General features: G+C 34.6%; 1 protein-coding gene and 1 long non-coding RNA gene across 2 annotated transcripts; one reads left to right on the top strand and one right to left on the bottom strand.

Annotated features, from left to right (window-relative positions):
- Nucleotides 1–3,583: 3,583 nt before the first annotated feature.
- LOC110693966 lies at nt 3,584–5,265 on the bottom strand. The gene is made up of 2 exons (XR_002505707.1): nt 4,746–5,265; nt 3,584–4,091 (listed from the first exon to the last, which is right to left on the bottom strand). It is a non-coding gene; the product is annotated as an uncharacterized LOC110693966 (long non-coding RNA).
- An 8,930-nt stretch (nt 5,266–14,195) lies between these two features.
- On the top strand, nt 14,196–21,931 carry LOC110693811. The gene is made up of 2 exons (XM_021870958.1): nt 14,196–14,711; nt 17,263–21,931. Exon 2 carries the CDS (start codon nt 17,896–17,898, stop codon nt 19,324–19,326), a length of 1,431 nt encoding a protein of 476 aa, XP_021726650.1. The 5' UTR covers nt 14,196–14,711; nt 17,263–17,895; the 3' UTR covers nt 19,327–21,931.
- The last annotated feature ends 318 nt before the right edge of the window (nt 21,932–22,249 follow it).

Raw genomic sequence — 22,249 nt, forward strand, 5'->3', positions numbered from 1 at the left:
AGGCCTAATTCTAGCAGCCATATGGGCAACACAATTCCCTCCCCTTCTAATATGATTACAAGAAAAACCATGAAAAGACTCACGCATCAAAGCAACATCATCGAAGATTAAATCTACAGGAGCACGACCAACTCTAGGCTTATTAATGGCAGCCACCACAAAGGTCGAATCACTCTCAAGATCCACCTGCAGCATGCCTAACTCCTTCGCTAAACAAACCCCCATTCTAGCAACCAGTGCTTCAGCCATTTTCACACTAACCAAAGACGTCAATTTGCGCACCATAACAGCAACAATTACATCATGGTCGTCTCTAATTACAGCACCAAGTCCCACACCCCACCCCTCACGCACAGCAGCATCCACATTGATGCGCATCCATCCAGCAGCAGGGGGGATCCAACCACCTCTGGAACCAACAGCAGCCCGCCTCACAGAGGGAGTCACAACACCAAATGGGCTAACATCCTTTTATTTGATCAATCCACTTTCTTTTCCTCTTGCTTTCCTACCAAAAACACACAGTATAATATTAAGTATCAAATATTATAAACAAAACTATAAAATAAAATCTAATATATATAGATAAAGTAGGCATTTTTGGAGAGCATTTGGAGCGCCACATAAGAAAAGGTATATTTTCGACCAATTAAAAATTAGATTTCTATTTTATTTTAGAATTAAAAAAATCACTCGCCACCTAAACAAAAGTGACGATTGAAATTTTAAATTTTTTCCACATAGGTAAAAATGACGAATAGTAATTTATTAGGATTTTAATTATTTAAGAACACTAAATTTTATCATTTTTATTTGTTACAAAACTAAAAATTATCTTTAGATATTAGGATTTATATTAATTAAAAAACTAAAAATTATATTTTGATATTTAAAAAATATAATTTATCATTTGATGTTAATGGTTTTATGTAAATATCTGATGATATGATACTTTCATACAAAATTTTAAAACTTATAATGCAAGAAAAAAATTAAGAGATTACCAAAAAAATATTTATATACAAAATGTATATAAAATTCGTGCATCGCACGCCACATAAGCAAAAGTAATATTTCGACCAATGAAAATTTAGATTTATAATTAATTTAGAATTTTAATTTTCAGTCGCCATTTAAGAAATAATTAACAAATAAAATTTGAGAATTGAAAACAAAAAAATAGTAATTTAATATTTAAATTATGAAAAAAAAACAAAAATTATCTTTTACATTAGGATTTATATTATTTTAACAAATAATTAGAAATTAAAAAATATATTTTGATTTAATGATTTTATCTAACTATCCGATGAATGAGATAATATTTATTTCAATTTATATATTCAAGTTCTATATACGTAAAATTTGAATAAGAATAATTTAAAACTTAACAAAATATTTTACCTTAAATTAATGTTAAAAATAATAGAATAGAAAATAAAAACAAAAAATATTAAGAAATTACAAAAAAAAAATGTACAAAATAAAATATTTAAAAATCGTGCATCGCACGGGCTTACATCTAGTACTAATATAAAATAAGAACTAAAAATATTAAAGTGACTAATTTCATAAAATAACTAATAGAAAATGATTATAAGACTAATATTAGGGACTAAAAATATGGTATATTTTGCACTTATCACACATGCATAGGCAACTTTCCAAATATTCATTTAAAATAGATAACATCCTGTTTTGCAAATTAAAAACATTACAGTCCAAAATATATTGTTCAAAAACTAAAAATAAAATTGTTCATGACTAAAACCAAGATAAATGAAAAGGCTAGGTAGAGTTAGGCTAAGTAAGCTGGGTTGAATAGGCACTGGACTAAGTTCGAAGGAGCTCAAGAATCTACTTGTTGTCTTCCTAGGTGTGTTTAATGTGTTCCTCCAATTTTGTTTCAAGACCCCTGATAGACTTCTAGAACTCCAACTTTTGCAGCTTCAAACTATTCTCTAGTCCCAGAGCAGTCTTTTCCAGTTTCTGTATCTTCCTAGCTGCTTCCTTAAGTTGCTTCTCAGCCAACTCAAACTTATCACAGAGCTCAGCAACCTATCCCTCAAGCACCTTGTCATCAGTGTCCAACTCTAAAGGTTGCTCCATGCTAGTTTGAGGGAAAGAACTTGCTGATAGTCTCCTACTCTTCCTCACAAGCTGCTTAGGAACTTCCTTTTCTTTCCTCTCCTCAACATTCTTAATTTTTCCATCAACCACTTTTAAACTTATTCCAATTAGAGTGTCTTCATTGATGACATTCTCAGGCTTCTCATCTAGACCCCCATTGTAGACACCTAAAAATGTCTCCCCAAAACCAAACCCGATGATGAACACCTTTCACCGCCATTATTGGTCGGGTTGAGTATTTAATCTTTGGAGTGCTTAAATCCATGTTCTATCCAATATATTTCATGAGCTAATCCATTTCCTAGCTCATTTCCCTAAACTATAGCTTGTTATCCACTTTTCGTGTCCACATCGCAAAACCGAGGGAAACTGATTTTTTGGTCTTATAATTTTGAAACAATTATAATTTTTTTGAATAGGCCTTGAAATAAGATTTCCAACCATATGTCATAAGCCCAATTCCGAGCTATAACAAAAAAGATATGACTAAACTCGGCCCAAAACCGACACCCTTCCACTAAAATAGCCATATATTAAAATCTACAAATTATTTTACATGATTTTAATTGGGTTGGAAATTAGACTTGATAATCTTTTCAATGATATATTATATGCCTTATTCCGATTACGGATCAAAAGTTATGATGATTTTAAAAACGGGTAAAAAATATGGAATTACCGCGCAACAGCAAAACGCCGCGACGCGGAAAATGCTGACGTGTCGCACATTTAATCCACCGTGTCATGGGATTTTGCACCGTGTCACAGGTTTTGCATCGTGACACAGTGCAATTTCCCGTGTCACGGTGCCCATTCCGTGACACGGGGATGTTCCGTGTAATTTCCGCGTTTTCCCAAACCGTGACACGGTGTACTGTACCGTGCCACGGTGGACACTGCCGTGTCACGGGATGTGTGCCGTTTCACGAAATTTTCTCGTGTCTATTCCGCGTAAACCCTTCACGCGTTTTCACTTCCCGTAGGTCAAATATTTCCCGCGTCGCACTTTTGTCCACCGTGTCACGGGAGTGTGCCCTGTCTAACGGTGCCTTCCGCCTTCTGACGGTGCTTGGCGCCGTGTCACGGTGTGCTCTGCCGTGTCGCGGTGTTATTTTTAGGGTTTTTTTTTTATCTTGTTAGGGTTTCGTGTGTTCTCTCTGCTCATTTTCCCTATAAATAGGAACCCCCTCTTTGTAGTTTAGGGCACCAATAATCATTCTTTCTCACCTTACACCAAAAATCATTCTCTTATCCCTCTTTAAACTAATTTCTAGCCTCCTTATTCTTGCATAATAATTCCCCTAAGCGCTCCAAGGAGTCTATACTTAATCCGAGGTTTCGTCCTTAAACCAAGGCGTGAAAGGTACAAATAACTGAGGGTTTGGACCAAATCAACTCTACTTTTTATTGAATTTAATTTAATTTTCATTTACTTTATATTTTTTTATTGAAGTTTTTTTTTTTTTTGGCAACATTTTTTATTGAAGTTACTAACAGTTTATTCATGATGTCACTAGGCGAAAATATGAATTGGCCACCGGTTCAAAACCCCCCAATGCCACCGGTTTTGAACCGGTGGTCATTTGGGGGGTGGAAATACTCCGAAGCAAGGCCATCGGTTCAAAACCGGTGGCAAAAAGAGGTATTGCCACCGGTTAACCGGTGGCAATAACATGTATACCTTTTTTTTTTTTGTCTTTTTCAAAAAGATATATAACAAAACAATTCAGTAAAAAAAATTACAAACATCAAAATATAAATCAAAAAATATCAATCTATATAATCGAAATTTTATTTACAATATAAATCAATAAAATTGATCAATTACAACATATAAATAAAAAAAAATTACAATATAAATAAAAAAATGTTACAGATTCAAAATCAAAAAAACCTCATACAACATCAAAAACAATATTCCTGCATCATGATTCTTCGATTTAAGATCTAAATCAATATACCTGCATCAATCAAAACAAAAAAATAAATCGACTAATATACATAAGCTGCGAAAAAAAACTCAGAATACTATGCATGTATCTATAAATCGAGCATGTACCCATAAATTGATTAAAATCATTAAAAAAAACCCAGAAAAAGCATGTAGCCTTAATTAAAATCGAATTAAACCCATAAGAAGCTCGAATAGAAATCGAATTAAAATCGATTTTAAAACTCAGAAAATTTGATTTAAAAAAACCCAGAAAAATTCGAATTAAAAACCTGAAAAACCCAGAAGAAATCGAATAAAATTGATTAAAATCACATAAAAATCGAATTAAAATCGATTTAAAAACTCAAAACTTCGATTTAAAAACCCAGAAAAGTTCTAATAAAAAACCCAGAAATAATCTAATAAAAGACCCAGAAAAATTCTAATAAAAAACCCAGAAGAATCCGAAGAAAATCGATTAAAATCACATAAAAACCGAATAAAAATTGAATTTAAAACCCAAAACTTTGATTCAAAAACCCAGAAAAATTCTAATAAAAAACCCCGAAAAAATCAATTTAAAAACCTAGAAGAAATCGATTAAAATCGTTTAAAATCAAAGTAAAATCGAATTAAAATCGAATTAAAGTCAAATAAAAATCGATTAAAATCAAACCCTAACCTCGATTAAGTCGTTGTTGCTCATGCATGTATTCGTGGTGTTATTGTTGCGGTGGTGTTCTTCGAGGTGGTGGTGTAGATCAAAGAAGATGAGAAAGAGAAGGAGGAGAGGGGAGAGAGGAGATAGAAAGATAAGGAGGAGAGGATGAAGGAGAAGAGGGGAGAGGGGATCTGAGCTGAACGAGGAGAGAGAAAGAGAATGAGGGGAGGTGGGTGTGAAAACTGATCGAGGAGAGAGAGAGAATGAGGGGAGGTGGGTGTGAAACGGCTGATGGTGGGTGAAATTGTAGGGTTTGGGGTGTTTTAAGGGCCAGATTTTTTTTTTTTTTTATTAGTAAGCCACCGGTTTTGAACCGGTGGGAATAATATTTTTGCCACCGGTTCGGTTTGAACCGGTGGCAAAAATGTCCCCGCCCATTTTTCCCCTGTTTTTTGCCACCGGTTCTTAAAAACTGGTGGCAATTGAGCGATGCCTTTTTACTTTTTTCTACTAGTGTGTAGCAATTTAAAGGAACGTGCGGAATGTGAGTAATTAATTAATTACTCTTATTTTATTTTAATATTGTTAGTATCATGATTAAGGTTATTTTATATTTGATTTGACTAACACTATTATTGTTAAATTGCTTCCAATATTAATGTTTATTCTATTGTTATTATGATCACTATATTGCATGTTTAAAGGGAATATGTAATTGAAAATCACGCATAATAAGATAATTTGGACGACCGGTTTAGGTTCCTTTTTAATCTAGTTATTAATTAAAGTGATCACCAATATATTAGAATTATGTGTTGCATTAATATTAAACCAATTTAGCTTAATAATAGTTTGGAGCAAATTGAATCTCTGTTTGTATGCCTTTGAGATCGCAGGAATCACTTTTCACTATAAGAATTGAGTAGAGGCCAATACGGGCGAATGTGACTCCATGACTCACTTCGTACCATCATTCTCGATCCTCCTTTCATTGTTCCGAACCATATGGAGTTAGTAATCTCAAGGATTATGAATGGGGTGTAACCTTCACGGGTCAATCGTTGTCCCTTAATCGTGGTTACCTTTTATGATCTGTGAACGGTTTACAAGTTCCTTAAAAACTTGTTGGCGACTCCCTACTTTCCTTGTCCCTAATTGTATTATGTCAATTCCCACTTCCTATGAGTGCCAAGTATATTCAGAACATGCTTAACGTAGGCGCACTTCGAGCGACGCCTACACCTATACTTTCCTTTTAGCACTACCCCAAGTGACTCAAAAACTGTTGATAGAATTTCTCCATACCCCACTTTTGTTTTTCCAAGTATACAATGAGCTAAGTGCTGGTACATTAAGGCAGGAAAATTCTCTCTTATCTTTCTCAACAGACAAAAGATAACTGCCATGTCCATGAGACATGCTTCTCCCTTCTTGGCAGTTCGAGGCACTATAGTTTTCTTAACAATATTAAATAGCAGTTTGTTCATGGGGCTCAGATCATTGTGACTCAATACATTCTTCCCCCTTTTTCCTCCCAAGGCCTTAACTATATCACCACTTAGAAAATTTCCTACCCTAACACTTGATTTTCCTTTTATGTAAGTCTCATACCCCTCAGTTGGAGTTTTCAGAATCTGACCTAGGGTTTCCACATTAAATTTAATCTTAACATCATCAACTTCACTAGAAATTACACCCAATTTTGCTTGAAAATTTTGACAAAACTCAATCATAGCAATCGGATACATGCAATTATTTGATGCTTTAGATAAGAGATGTTCCCAACCTTGGAACTTAATTAAATCAAGAAATTGTAGGAACCTAGATTTTCTACACCAATTTAAATTAATTCGATGACCAACAACATAGCTCCCTGCCTGTGACTTCAAGTTCCGCTTGATCTGCAGTTTCCTCTTCCTCCTCCTTCTCGGAATCCTTCTTCTCAGAATCTTCTATTTTCTTTACAAACTCATCCACTTCCTTAATGTGTTCTTCTACTATTTTTCTCTTTTCTTTCATTTGCTTCCACTATCTTAATTATTCGAGAATTGACTTGGAAGTTAATTTCTCTGTTTCAGCAGGCTTAGGGTTTTGCTTGATCGAGGATGAGTTTGGTTCACTCTCGGCTTGAGTTTCTTTGTAGGTTATTATGGGGAGTGAGGTGACTTCTTCCTGTTCAGAATTGCGGTTGTTTTGAGTGTTTTCAGAAGAGCCGAGGGAAGTAATGATGGCCATGGTTTTGCTGTTAAAGGTTTTAGGAAGGTTGTAGAAAGTTTTCAGGGTGGGTAAATTGATTTGACAGTGATGATGTAAGGTGGGTGAGAGATTCCTTTTATATTTAATTAAGCGGTGTGATGGAAACGTGGGGTTTAAGTGTTTAGTCATTTAATTGAACAAGTTCAATTAATTTTTAAAACAGTTTTAATCAGGATCAATTTACCAAAAATCCTTTTCTTTCCGAATTCATTTAATTTCCAAAAAGAAATTATTTTATGAAAATACAAGTATTTGGAACTCGATTTACACACACATGGAATGCACATTACTAATTACTTTATACAATTAAGTGTTTAGTGAACTAACCTCTAGTAATCAACAACGGGGACACTTCAGCTATGTTTTGCACACTAAGATTGTGCTAAATGTTCTTTTAGCTCTATTTACATTATTTTTGACTTGCCATATCTTGGAACTTTAGCAGCAATCAAATTAGCTTGATCATCCCAAGTTCCAATCTTAATTTCTCAAATCTTTCTTTGTTCAAGAGCTTGGTTAGAATATATGCAATTTGATTTTCAGTTTGACAAAATTCTAACTTAATATTCCCTTGTTCCACATTATCTTTTAGAAAGTGTTGCCTAATGTGGATATGTTTTACCTTTGAGTGTTGAACTGGATCATTTGAAATACATATAGCACTGGAACATGCATAGATATCAGTTCCATTTGACTTTAAAAACAAAGTTTTATCAATTTTTCACGTTTAAAACCATTTTTCAAAAGGAACTTAAATAATCTTTTATACCCTGCTCTGGGAGCTTGCTTCAGCCCATAAAAATCTTTGTCAAGCTTATAGACATTGTTTGGGAACTCTGGATTTTCAAATCCAGGAGGCTGTTCCAAATAGACCTCTTCATCAAGAAATCCATTTAGGAAGGCACATTTAACGTCCATCTGGTACAACCTAAATCCCATATAAGCAGCAAAAGTAATAAGCTAAGTAAGCGAATAGCCTCTAACCTGGCTACAAGAGCAAATGTTTCTTCATAGTCAATTCTTTCCTGTTGATTGAAACCTTGTACAACAAGTCTTGCCTTGTTCTTGACAATAATACCATGCTCATCTAGCTTGTTCCAGAATACCCATTTTAATCCAATTGTCTTATTCTTGTTAGGTCTAGGTTCCAAATGCCAAACTTTATTTATTTCAAACTCATTAAGCTCAGCTTGCATAGCATTAATCCAGTCAGCGTCTGTTAATGCTTCTACATAGTTCTTAGGTTCCATAGAAGAAAGGAACGCATAGAATGCACAAAAGTTCCTAATGATTGCATCCACTGGATGTGATTTTTGATGTTTCCAAGGCTTTGGTGTAAAGTCCTAGATTGGATACAGTCTTTCTTCATTGTGGTTGACTGGTTCTTCAGTGGGAACTTCAACTTGATTCTCAATTCACTAGTAGAAAAATAGCATTAGGCACCCCCATATGGCACCGATTCAGGCCAAACCGGTGCCAAAAATCGGCCCAAAATTGGGCGGGTTTTTAAACAAAGGCAAAAGGCGCCGGTTCAACTAAAACCGGTGCTAAAAATAAAATAGGCACCGGTTTGAACCGGTGCCAATTAAACTGGGTCTTTTTCAAAAATTAAAAAACGCGGCCTTCCTACTTCTTTCTTCTCCTTCCTCTCTTTCTCTTTCATTCCTTTCTAACCCGACTTCTTTCATTAGAGACGAATTGAAGAACAACGAACCTCCCCCTTTTCCCTCCACCACAGCCGCCACCTTCACCGGCCACCAACATTGTCGAAAACCACCGCCCTTGATTCTCCCCTGCACTTGTCTTTTCCCTGCCCTACCCTTCTCTGTCTTTCACCGGCCTCCAGCCACCAGCATTGTTCGAATTGAAACAGCAGCGCACCGCCTCTACCTCCGCGCTGTTCCCTCCACCAGCGCGCATCGCCTCCACCTCCGCGCTGCCTCCACTAGTGCGCACCACCGCTGCTACCTCCACCAGCGCGAGGGTCGTCCTCAATCTCTCATCCCCTTAGCTTCTTCCACCTCCAACTAATTTAGGGTAAGTTTTTATTTTTTTGTTAAAAATTGACCAATTATTTTGAAATATGTAATTCTATTATTTTCAATAGCATTTTGAACAATTATTGTTAAGAAAATTAAAGTCAAGGAATGTATATATATAATTTTACCCTAATTTTTTTAATTTTTGCGTTGGTTGTTTATTTAGAAATTTTGAATACATATTATACATTAGAGTAATTTTGTATGTTTAGAGTAATTTTGAATACATATTATAGATTAGAGTAATTTTGCATTACCTTGTTCCTTAGTTGAAAAATTTGTATGTTTTAATGGGTTATTTTGAGGTTGATTTAATGAGTAATTATGAATATAATAGAGATTAGTAAGAATGTTACTTAATTAGTTGAGTTTTTGTATATTTTAATGTGTTTTAGGTTGTTTTAATGGGTAATTGTGAATATATTAAAGAATTAGTGACCTTGATACTAATTAGTTGTGAATAAATTAGAAAATTGTGAATAAATTAGAGAATTGTGATTACATTAGAGATTTGTGAATAATTTAGAGAATTGTGATTAAATTAGAGAATTGTGCATAAATTAGAGAAATAGTGATATTGCCACTTAATTAGTTGTGAATAAATTAGAGAATTGTGAATACATTAGAGAATTGTGAATATATTAATTAGAGAATTAGTGACGTTGCTAATTTTTGTTTTTTTAATATATAGATTCATATGTGAATTGAAGCACGAGTTTAATTAGCTTGAGGACTACATATTGAGCTCAAGTGGGTAGTTGCTATATTGGTATGACTTATAAAATTTACTTAGCTATATTTCTTTCTATTTATCCATTTAATAAAAGTTTATTCATGAAATTGCAACTTGTGTATTGTTTAACTGCAAATAAATACAACAATATATAGAATACTTGCATCATCATATGCCTAGATACCCATTCAAGGCTTTCTCATTTGGAGAAAGTCTTGAATAGTCCCCGGTTGGGATTATTCTTGAATGTGTACTCTCACTTAGGTGGTGAATGTATGTTTTTTTTTTCGATTTTAAGGAACATCTTGGCTTACCATTTCCTCACTATGTTCTCTGGGTACATATGTGGGTAATTAATTATCTACATCGTGTACTTGGAGAACTAGGGGGAAATGCTGCCGGATTTTGCTTAAAATTGGAAAGTTGACATACATTCACTAGTTAGAGTAGACATTCAAGTATGGGTTAGGTTGGAGTGATAAGGACCCTTTGGAAACATGAATTTTTTCACTATATGAATGGTATATTCACGTTTTGTACTTGAATTTGATTTACATAAAATATGTAGCACTTACACATTATAAATTATATGTTGCTATATATGTTTAGAGACAATTTACTAAATGGAGAAGGATCGTGGTTGGATGTATGGTAGACGCGATACATTGGAATTTTGGAATGGGGTTCAAGAGTTTTGCGAGAGGGCTTTAGCTTATCAACGTAAACTGGGTGGCAAAAGCCTTTATTGTCCTTATGTTGATTGTAATAATGTGAATGTGGTCGATAGTGTTGAAATCATTAGAGATCATGTATTATGTCGTGGGTTTAGGAAATTATAACATGTGTGGATTTGGCACGGAGAAAGTGGAGAGTATAGTGGGGATCTTGATTGGAATGATGTGCGTGTTAGAAGCAATGAGATTCATGTGGACGAGGAATACGAGAATGATGACTATATTGTTGATAATGGTGAGGATGGAGCCGATGATGATCAGGCGGATGAGGTCGAGGATGAACAAGTGGATGAGATGTTGCATAATGTTGAAGGTGAAGTGTTTGAGTTATTATCGGAGGCTTCCAAAAAGCCTTTGTGTCCCGGGTGCAAAAAATACTCCAAACTATCGGCCGTGCTAACACTTTTCAACATTAAGTCGAAGCATGGGTGGACGGACATCAGTTTTACTTCTTTGTTGACCGCATTAAGTGATATGTTGCCTGAAGGGAATGAAATTCCTTATTCTTACAATTATCCAAAAAAAATGGCGGGAGAGCAGTTAAAGGCACCGGTTAACCGGTGCCTAATTGGGCATATGGAACCGGTTAACCGGTGCCTATTTGGGTCTAAGGCACCGGTTTTGAACCGGTGCTAAAAACTGGGTTTTTGGCACCCCCACATAGGCAGCGGTTTAAACCGGTGCCTTAGACCGGGTTTGAACCGCCGCCAAAGCACTATTTTCACCTAGTGATTTGCACTTCATCAGGAACTTCCTCATTTTCTATATTATGTTCTAGATTTTGTGGAGTTCCTATTGCATTCTCAATTGTAGGTGCATCATTTGCTTCTGGATTTGCTTTACCTTCATTTTTAAGTTGTTGCTTCAGCAATGATATTGACTCTTCATCTGGATCCTGCTTCCGAACAAGTCCAATTTCAAAATCATCATCATAAGCCTGTACATCAATTAACTGTTCAATTTCATCAAATATAATATGTACAGATTCCTCAACACACATTGTTCTCTTATTATAAACTCTATAAGCTTTACTGTTTGAGGCGTATCCTAAGAATACTGCCTCATCACTACGTTCATCAAACTTTCCCAAATTGCTTTTACCATTTTTATGAACAAAGCATTTACAACCAAAACATCTAAAATAAGAAATATTAGGCTTTCTCCCTTTAATGAGTTCATAGGGAGTTTTGTTGGTGATGGCTCTAACAGATACTCTGTTGAGAATGTAACATGCTGTGTTCACTACTTCTTCCTTAAATTTCCTAGGCAGTACACTTGAAATCATCATAGTTCTAGCCATGTCTTCAAGGATTCCGTTATTGCGTTCCACAACACCATTATGTCGTGGAGTTCTTGGTGTAGAGAAGTTATGATCCATTCCATCTTTAGTGCAAAATTTATCAAACTTGGAATTTTCAAATTCTGTTCCATAATTTGATCTGAGATGTATCAATTGATTACCTATTCTTCTCCGTTCTTTCTTCACAAAGGCAACAAACTCATCAAACGTTTCATCTTTACTAACAAGAAAGAACACCCAAGTATACCTTGAATAATCATTAACAATTAACCATTACATATCTCTTACCACTTCTACTTTGGATTCTCATTGGACCACAGAGTTCTATATGAATAAGTTCCAAAGGTCTTTTAGTACTTCCCATCTTTTTAGATTTAAAGGAAATTCGAGTCTGTTTACCGCTAACACTAGAATCATACACTTTATCATATAGGAACTTAATGGAAGAAAGTCTTTCCACTAATTCCTTTGATCTAAGTTTATCAAGCAAAGTAAAACATGCATGACAAAATTTCTTATGCCATAATAGAGGATCATCCTCAATAACACTAAGACATGTTAGACTGCTGTTATGAACCTCGTTAAGATCCACAACATATGTGTTCCCTTTACGAGTTCCTTCTAGGATTATGTTCCCAATGTTATTGTGGATGATTTTACACTTATTGGAAGTAAATCTAACAAATTTACCTTTGTGAGAAAATTGTGAGATACTTAACAAGTTCTGTTTGAGACCCTCGACCAAAAATACATTACCAATAGCATGGGAACTTGATAGGGATGTCAATGGGGCGGGGCGGGGCGGATGTTGGCCTTCCCATCCCCATCCCCACCTAATATTTTCATCCCAATCCCCATCCCCATCCCCGCGGCGGGTCCAATTTTCATCCCCATCCCCGCCCTACCGGGTACAACTCCAAAACCATCCCCGCCCCACCCCCCACTTGGATATCCATCCCCACCTAATCCCCACCAAAGACCCGCCTAATCCCCACCCAAGATCCACCTAATATCCGTATCTCAAATACACAATTTTTCATAATTAATACGAATTATAAAATAAAAGATTCTATACACATTTTTGTGTTATAATATAAGTGTCGTACAAAGTATTATAATTAATATTGTATTTCATGTAATTATTTTATAAATAGAATAAAAGTATGTAATTTTGCTTTAAAAGATATATAGATGTGGGTATGAGGTGGGGATGGGGCGGGTACGAAGTGGGGGCGGGTGGGGCGAGGCGGGGATGGGGCGGGTACAACTTAAAATCCACCCCCGCCCCATCACCCATGGCGAGTATGGTTTTTATCCCCATCCCCGCCCCACCACCCGCCAAACCGAGACCCATCCCCGTCCCATTGGGGCGGGGATGGGGCGGGTCTCCTACTTGACCCGCCCCACTGACATCCCTAGAACTTGACCTTCCTACTTTTCCAATAGCAACTATATCTCCTTTCATATTATCACCAAAGGTCACAATCCCACCATAATAGGCATCCAGTGAGAGAAATCTAGATTTATCTCCAATCATGTGCTTAGAACAAACTGTTGAGGTACCATATTCCCCCTCGCTGGAACGTGCATGAAGAATCAAACGTTAGTGTTAGGAACCCAGGTTTCCTTGGGTTCCTGTGTAACAAGAGTGGGGTTATCTTTCTTAACCCAAATATGTTCTACATGTTTTTCATTCTTCTCTGTGCTATTTTCTTTCTTAGGACACTTAACCTGCTTGTGTCTTGTGTTTCCACAGAAATAGCAAACAATACTACTCGGCAGATCTACAAACTTCTTTTCCTTTATGAACTTCTTTTTAAAACCTAGTCCCTCTGTTCTCTTGGTCCGAGCTTTAGTAATCCAATCTGGAACTTTATATTCTACGGGTTGCTTTCCTTTCCTAGCTAGCCCTTTCAAGTTCCCCCTCATGTCTTACTTTATCCGTTTTTAGATATTCCAAATAAAATTTTAATTTTTTGAAATTCGGATAATGCATAAGTGGAGGAACTTCAGAGTTAGGAGTATCAACACTAAGTTTTAACAAAGATAATTCCACATTCAAAAGTATGTTATCATGTTTCAGTTTTTCTATAGTTTCTTTAAGAAAAACATTATCATCAAAGAGACTAAAGAACCTGTATTGAATATCAAACTTCATATTATCTACCCATTCACTGTTCTCTTTGTAAGTTAACAACGCCTTATCACTTTAATGTATTGCTCTGTGTAATTCTTGTAACTCTTCTTGAATATCTTTGATAAGTGTATAATATACCATATTTTTAGTCCCTAATATTAGTCTTACAATCGTTTTCTTTTATTTATTTTAAGAAATTAGTCAATTTAATATTTATAGTTCTTATTTTATGTTAGTATTTTATTTTATAGCAATTATTATAATAATTGATACTTAATAATACTTTGTTTGTTTTTAATAGGAAAGAAAGTGGAGTATGAAGTGGATTTGGCTAATGTAGAGCATCAAAGGAGGTCCAAATTGTGTGGTTATCTAATTCACATTCACGTGCTCTTTCATCATCAAATAAAAGAAGCAAAACAAAAAGGAAAAAAAAAAAGAAGAAGAAGATAAGGAGTTAGGCGTGAAGTCAGCAGAAGACCCCATTGAAAAGATAATCATCCAAATCCCATTAATCTTGCAATTTTATCTAAATCCTCCGATGAGTAATGCGATGAAGATATCAGATTCACAAAATAGAGTTTTGGCCAAGAAAAATTCGCAAATTCAGTTCATGCAATTGGTTATAAATTCAGCTCGTATTTCTCCAATTAAAAACTCACAACTTAGCCAACAATTATACAAAGAGCGAGATCGTTCGAATGAGTTTGTAAGTGGGCAATTGGTGAACAGAAGATAGCCATTGGAGGTCAGCTTAGTCTCGCATCCAAGGTAGTACGAGAACGAAGGTGAATCGCGGGGTCGAAGCCGGGTTTATTCGGGTGTTCTTGGGAGTTTATTTCATAAGTCTTCTTCTTAACTTAATTGTTCCATATTACTGATTTATTTGATGTTCTTTGCTAATTTGATGAGATACTTTTATTGGTTTATTGGTATTATAATTGAATCTTGATAGTACTATGTTTTTCGATTTAATTGGTATTTGAAATTTGCTTGTTCTTGATTAATAAATTTGCAATTCGATATTGATTGTTATCTTTCATGTTGTTAGTTGTATATTATTGCTATCTATATGGTTCGGCTTAGTTTGAATCGTATAGGAGAGTAGTCCCTAATTTTAAATCGAGTCTGCGATTACGGTTTGGTTTAAATTAGAAAGCAATTTCAATCTAATTAATCTGACATTTAAGTGATTAGATTAGTTAGGACTAATGAGGTCTCCTAGATATTAATGCTGCCAAGACTAATTCATGCAAGTTGCAACATATTTGTGTTAATTAGAATGGTTTAGAGTCGATTTTGGCTTAGTTCGCAATTGGTTTCAAATAAGGGAGATAGGGAGTCTTTGTTACTAAAGTCTCTACAGTTAGTCTAGTAATTAAGTTGATTAATCGTGCAAGGCCGGTTAGTTATAATTTCCAATAAGTTAAATCGAGTAAAGTTATGAATAGGGTTGGTTAAGTCTGTCGTCAATTGTATATAGTAGTTTAGATCCTATTTTTCATAGTTGTATTAGTTGACTATTATCATTTAAACCCCCCAAATCTCATGTACATAGTGTGAATAATACTCTTTTATGTATATAGTTTACGTTTCGAGTTTAATTTTGAGTTTATAGAGTTAACCAATCTCCTCGTGGGTTCGACCCTTACTTACCCTTTTTACTAGTTGTTAATATTTTTGAGGTTTAAGTTAAGGTAAATTATTAATTAATTTATACGGGAAACGACACGTATCAAATTTTAGCGCCATTGCCAGGGAGATTATTTATGATGTTCTATAAATTCATGGTTTAATTAATTTCTGCTAATTTTGTTATTTGAATATGTGAAGAGCATGTATAAATTAACTGCTATTTGAGGTTGACTATTTTATAATCTATTAGTGGGTTAATTCCATGCATGTCATCAGTTTTTCATGATTGCTGAAAGTCGGCTTTAGTAGTGTATGTCTGCATGTTTTGAATTTGTCAAGGAGTGCCTGTTTTTCATGACTTAATTTAATAAGCTTCATTGTATTTGTCAGACTTAAAGAGGTTAGATGACTACAATTCGTTTTGTTTATCTTGGTGGAGTATTTTACTTGTAAATTGATGGATGCTTAGTTAAGTTTAGTAGAATTTAGAATTCTCATATCTTGTTTCGAATGTTGGATCAGTATGTTATCATATGATATGAATGATTTAGCTAATTGTTTGCTAGTACAAGAATTTATATACTCTTTTCGAAGTTAGCATAACTTATAGAAGTTAATATGACATGATAATGAGTTATACCGAATAATGCTTGTTTATTGACCGAGTTTTTGCAAGCTTAATCTATATTAACTCACATATTTGTAGACAAGTATATGTCATGTTTTCTTAACTACTTTTTGCATGATTTGTGCTTGTCCCCCAAAATTGAACTAATCAATATAATTTTAGCTAATGATAAATAGGTAACACACTTGTATTTTGGTTATTGGTATTTAAATGGTGCTAAGAATTATAATTTTGATGCTGTCTTTCACTGGTTTTCTGCTATTTATACTTTGATCTGACAAATATTTGATGGCATATACTAAACATTTTACTTTCTAATGCATCATTATTGAAGGGTCTAAAGGCAGGATGAATTTAAAAGACTTTGTGTCCATTTATATTTTGTTGTGGGCTACTATACTATATAAATGATAATCTAAGGTCTTGATGTGCATCAGTCTGGTAGCATAATTTTCACGATTAGCCAGCTTAACATGTTGAATTTTGGAGCATGAGCATTCTGCCGATCTGTTGGATTACTAATCTGATGGTCATATTATTACTTTTCAGATGTTGAATTGCTGATTTTGCTACTGAAATTTAGTATATCACTGCCAGTTACATGAAATTACTTGTCTGAAGATCTAATCTCGTTACTTCAGAACTGCTAAAGCTAAAAAAAAATCTGACCAGAATATTATTGATAATTAACAAAGCCTCACATGTTGAATTTTGACAGGTGTATGTGTGATTGTATGCCTAATCCTAAATTCAGGGAGACCATTTTGCTAAAAATTTGTTGAAATGCTAAACTGATACATTTCTACTTGAGTAATATTTGAGCAAAATTAGTTGTGAGATTTACACATGACAACTGATAATTTCATGAGATTGCTTGGTCGGGTTCATATAATTTCTTAGACTGTCTGATGCTTCTAAATTTCAGCATACTTACTGTTAGAACTACTTGTAATCAAACATGTCTTGTTTGATCTGAATAACTGATATTAACTCTTTATTTTGCCTATATTTTGGTTCTGACCAGAAATTTATTTTCACACAAGCTCATCTCTCATTAATCTATGTTTTCTTTATAGGTGCATGTACACGTACGATAAAGAAGCAAGCCTTAAAACGGAGCAAAACCAGAGGAGCTTCTTCATATTTTCAGTGCTGAACCAGCACTTGAATTAGAAGATCCATTGCCGATTGAATATAACAACATGGCAAAACAGACATTGAAATAACTGGGAGCCCCTAAAACAGGAGAAGATCCTCTCTGCATTGTCTTTCCGGAGCTAGAGAATCCCCTCAAACTGAACTCAAGTTTCCTTAATCTTCTCCCTAAATTCTATGGGAACGCAAGTGAGAATCCTTATAGACATTTAAAAGAGTTTAAAGTTGTATGTTCTTCTACGAATCCCGAAGGAATAGAACAGGAGCATATTAGATTGCATGCTTTTCCTTTTTCTTTGCAAGATCATGCTAAAGAGTGGTTATATGAGCAACTTCCATCTAGTTCCATTAATTCTTGGGCAGAATTGGAAAAAGTTTTTCTTGCAAGATTCTTTCGTGCGAGTCGTATAGGTTCTAGACAGAGTAATAATGAGTCTTTATATGAGTACTGGCAACGTTTTAATAGGCTTTGTTCATCTTGTCCACAACACCAAATAAGTGATCAATTGTTAATTCAATACTTTTATGAGGGTTTGTTACCTAATGATAGAGGTATGATAGATGCATCTAGTGGGGGTGCATTAGTTGATAAAACACCTACTGAAGCTAGAAAATTAATCTCTAATATGGCTCAGAATACACAACAGTTTAGCACTAGAAATGATGTTAAAAGAGTAAATGAAATTGATATAAGTGGTATTCATAATCAATTGCAAGAAAATTCTCAACAAATTGCTACTTTGGCTACTCTTGTTTCTAAAATTGCTAGTAATGAGTCTAAATCCAGAGTTTGTGGTGTTTGTTCTGATTTTTCTCATGCTACTGATGAATGTCCTACTTTACAGAGTGAAGATGTTAATGCCTTAGGGGGTTTTTCTAGTCAACAAAATAGGAAGTATGATCCTTTGTCACAAACTTATAATGAAGGGTGGAAAGACCACCCTAATCTTAGGTATGGAAATAGACCACAATTACTGCAAAATAATCGACCAAGGCAGTATGGTCAACAAAACCCCTCTACCCAATCTCAAGGTCCTTCACTAGAGAGTATGGTAAAACAGTTGGCGACTCAAATAGGACAAGTGCATAATCAAAACATTGAGTATCAAAATAAAACAGATTCCCATCTTCAACAACTTGACACTCAATTAAGCCACATTTGCACTTCCTTAAGTAACTTAGAGACTCAATTGGGAGGAAGACTCCCAGCCCAAACTTTTCCGAACCCAAAAGCAAATGCTGTGTTTAAACAGAGTAAGGTCACCATTGATGAGTCTTTAGAACTGGAGAATAGAAGTAGTTTAAGCCCGAAAATGATGAAAGGTAATAAAATCCCGTTATTAGATGCTGTGAAAATGGTTCCTAAGTATAAATCATTGTTGGATGCTTTTCTTAATAAGTCTAGTAAGGAATCTGAATTTTGTGCACCCCCTCCAAAGTGTGATGATCCTGGTTTGTTTTCTATTCTTTGCAAAATTGGAAAATCTGGTTTTCATGAGTGTGTGTTAGATTTAGGATCTTCTGTAAATATCTTGCCTTCTTCTATGTATGATAAGTTTGAATTAGGACCTTTGAGGAACACGAATGAAATTCCTTACATGGCTAATGGTAATAGTGTTTCTCCAAATGGTTGTTTGGAAAATGTTTTGATTCAAATTAAACAATTATTTTTCCATGCTGATTTCTATGTTATTGATGTTGAAAATATTTCTGAAATTTTATTAGGACGACCATTCTTAAAGACCGCAAAATCGTTGATTGATGTAGCTAATGGTAGCGTTACTTTAAGTAATAATGGTCACACTGTTAACATCAATGTTTTTGATGAACAAGGTTCACTTGAAGAAGTAGGTGCTACTAACCATGTTTTTTATCATCTTGCACAGATTGGAGTTGATAATGTAGAGATGTTATTAGATGAGATGGTAAACAATGTAGGGCTTGAGCAATTGCTTTTCGATGCCCTTAATGAGCTGAGCTTCTAAGGATTAAGAGATACGTCGAGCCAAAGACTCTAAACGGAGGCGCTGCTTGGGAGGCAACCCAAGATTATTTTTCTGCACTTTCTTTCTTTCTTTCTTTATTTTTTAATAGTTCATGTTAGTTTTGTGTGTTCTTTTTGTTTTGAAATTAGCACCAGCCTTACCCCAAGCTGCTCTGGCAGATTGAGCAAACATAATACAAAGGGCTAGACAGGACATTTCACTTCCTGCTTGGTGCTTCACCGCGCTTCAAAGTCTAAATTTTGCGAGTCTTCCAGAACTTAACACAAACTTGGAGCTGATCCATAAACAGCTCACATGACCAGCTAAGTTTCTCTTTTCCTTTCTTAACTTTGTTTTCATTGAGGACAATGAAAAGTTTAAGTGCGGGGGGGATTGAATATTTGAAATTGGTTTGGTTTTTGTGGAGAAAATGCTATTTGAATGGATATTTGGTTGTAAATGCGTTGATTATAATAGCTCGTTTTTGAGTGGATTGCTCCTACTTTAAAGGAGGTGCTGCCGAATTTTAGATTAAAAAGTTTGTTATTTTGGATTACTAGTTTCATGAATAAATGAAGGAACTTTGGGTTAATCAGCAAATAATAATAATAATTAAAAAAAAAAATGTCTTTTACTTATTGCATGCTGTGGATTATAGACATGAAAGATAGCTTAAACCCCTCTTTGGTATGATTAGTAAAAGTTTTTGTTTCTCACTAAAAAATTTATCATGTCTCAAAGCCTTCCATTAACATCATCAATTATTGAGCCAATTTGAGCTTAAGTTTGTTTTCTTATCATATAAAACTCACAAATGTGCTGCTGTCCAGAAAACAATTAAAACACCTTTTGGGATTAGTAGAGCATATTGTTAAATTGTGATGTAAAGTGGAATGGTGGTTGTCATTATTTGGTGGTTTTATAATGAAAATTTTTAGATTTGAAGGCTCTGTGTACCAATGTCTGGGTTTTAAAAAGTGAATCATATATATATACATGAAAAAAAAGAAAGTTCAAAACCCAGTTATGTACGTGTGATGTTTTTATCTCGTGCTTAAGTAGTTCGAGTAAGTAGATCCGTAGGGGTATCTTAAAACCTAGTGCCTTGGGCCAATTGGACCGGGAGTCACTGGTCGAACACTCGCTACAAGAACTATTTGACAGAGACAAAGCATTAAGAGTCCAGAGATAAAAAAAAAAAAGAAAGAAGGAAAGTATGTCTAAGTTCAATGTTAGAGATGTGTGATATAAATGTACTACTAATGTGCTCTACTAATTTCCACCTGTACCACTACAAGCCTAAACATATCTCCCACCTCTAGTTTACCTTGTTCCTTTTACATTCCATAAAAGTTATTTTGATCAGAGACATCTAATCAAATACATAAAAATAAAGGTGAGAAACGGAAATGATACGACGTCGGACATTGAGGGTGTTAAAATCTTTATAAATGTCAAATATATGGTCCATGCTTGCTGGGAATGCATATTTTGGTTGTATTTGCTGATTGGTTCAAAGATTCCAAATGAAGAGACTTTGTGGGTATGTCCTCATGTTTAAAGGGCTTGTTGCACATGCTAAGTGTAACCATGATTCCTACGACAGTGAGTTAGGTCTATTGCTTTTATAAGTTAGTTTTATTTAGTTTGTTCGAGGGCGATCAAAGACTAAGTGTGGGGGAATTTGATAAGTGTATAATATACCATATTTTTAGTCCCTAATATTAGTCTTATAATCATTTTCTTTTATTTATTTTAATAAATTAGTCAATTTAATATTTATAGTTCTTATTTTATGTTAGTATTTTATTTTATAGCAATTATTATAATAACTGATACTTAATAATACTTTGTTTGTTTTTAATAGGAAAGAAAGTGGAGTATGAAGTGGATTTGGCTATTGTAGAGCATCAAAGGAGGACCAAATTGTGTGGTTATCTAATTCACATTCACGTGCTCTTTCATCATCAAATAAAAGAAGCAAAACAAAAAGGAAAAAAAAATAAGAAGAAGATAAGGAGTTAGGCGTGAAGTCAGCAGAAGACCCAAATCACAATGAAAAGATAATCATCCAAATCCCATCAATATTGCAATTTTATCTAAATCCTCCGATGAGTAATGCGATGAAGATATCAGATTCACAAGATAGAGTTTTGGCCAAGAAAAATTCGCAAATTCAGTTCATGCAATTGGTTATAAATTCAGCTCGTATTTCTCCAATTAAAAACACACAACTTAGCCAACAATTATACAAAGAGCGAGATCGTTCGAATGAGTTTGTAAGTGGGCAATTGGTGAACAGAAGATAGCCATTGGAGGTCAGCTTAGTCTCGCATCCAAGGTAGTACGAGAACGAAGGTGAATCGCGGGGTCGAAGCCGGGTTTATTCGGGTGTTCTTGGGAGTTTATTTCATAAGTCTTCTTCTTAACTTAATTGTTCCATATTACTGATTTATTTGATGTTCTTTGCTAATTTGATGAGATACTTTTATTGGTTTATTGGTATTATAATTGAATCTTGATAGTACTATGTTTTTCGATTTAATTGGTATTTGAAATTTGCTTGTTCTTGATTAATAAATTTGCAATTCGATATTGATTGTTATCTTTCATGTTGTTAGTTGTATATTATTGCTATCTATATGGTTTGGCTTAGTTTGAATCGTATAGGAGAGTAGTCCCTAATTTTAAATCGAGTCTGCGATTACGGTTTGGTTTAAATTAGAAAGCAATTTCAATCTAATTAATCTGACATTTAAGTGATTAGATTAGTTAGGACTAATGAGGTCTCCTAGATATTAATGCTGCCAAGACTAATTCATGCAAGTTGCAACATATTTGTGTTAATTAGAATGGTTTAGAGTCGATTTTGGCTTAGTTCGCAATTGGTTTCAAATAAGGGAGATAGGGAGTCTTTGTTACT

This window comes from Chenopodium quinoa, unplaced genomic scaffold (assembly GCF_001683475.1).
Source record: "Chenopodium quinoa cultivar QQ74 unplaced genomic scaffold, ASM168347v1, whole genome shotgun sequence".
Lineage (NCBI taxonomy): Eukaryota > Viridiplantae > Streptophyta > Magnoliopsida > Caryophyllales > Amaranthaceae > Chenopodium > Chenopodium quinoa.

What these genes read in the sequence shown, in the direction of transcription:
- LOC110693811 (XM_021870958.1), top strand. Translation starts at nt 17,896, where the DNA reads ATGATAGATGCATCTAGTGGGGGTGCATTAGTTGATAAAACACCTACT.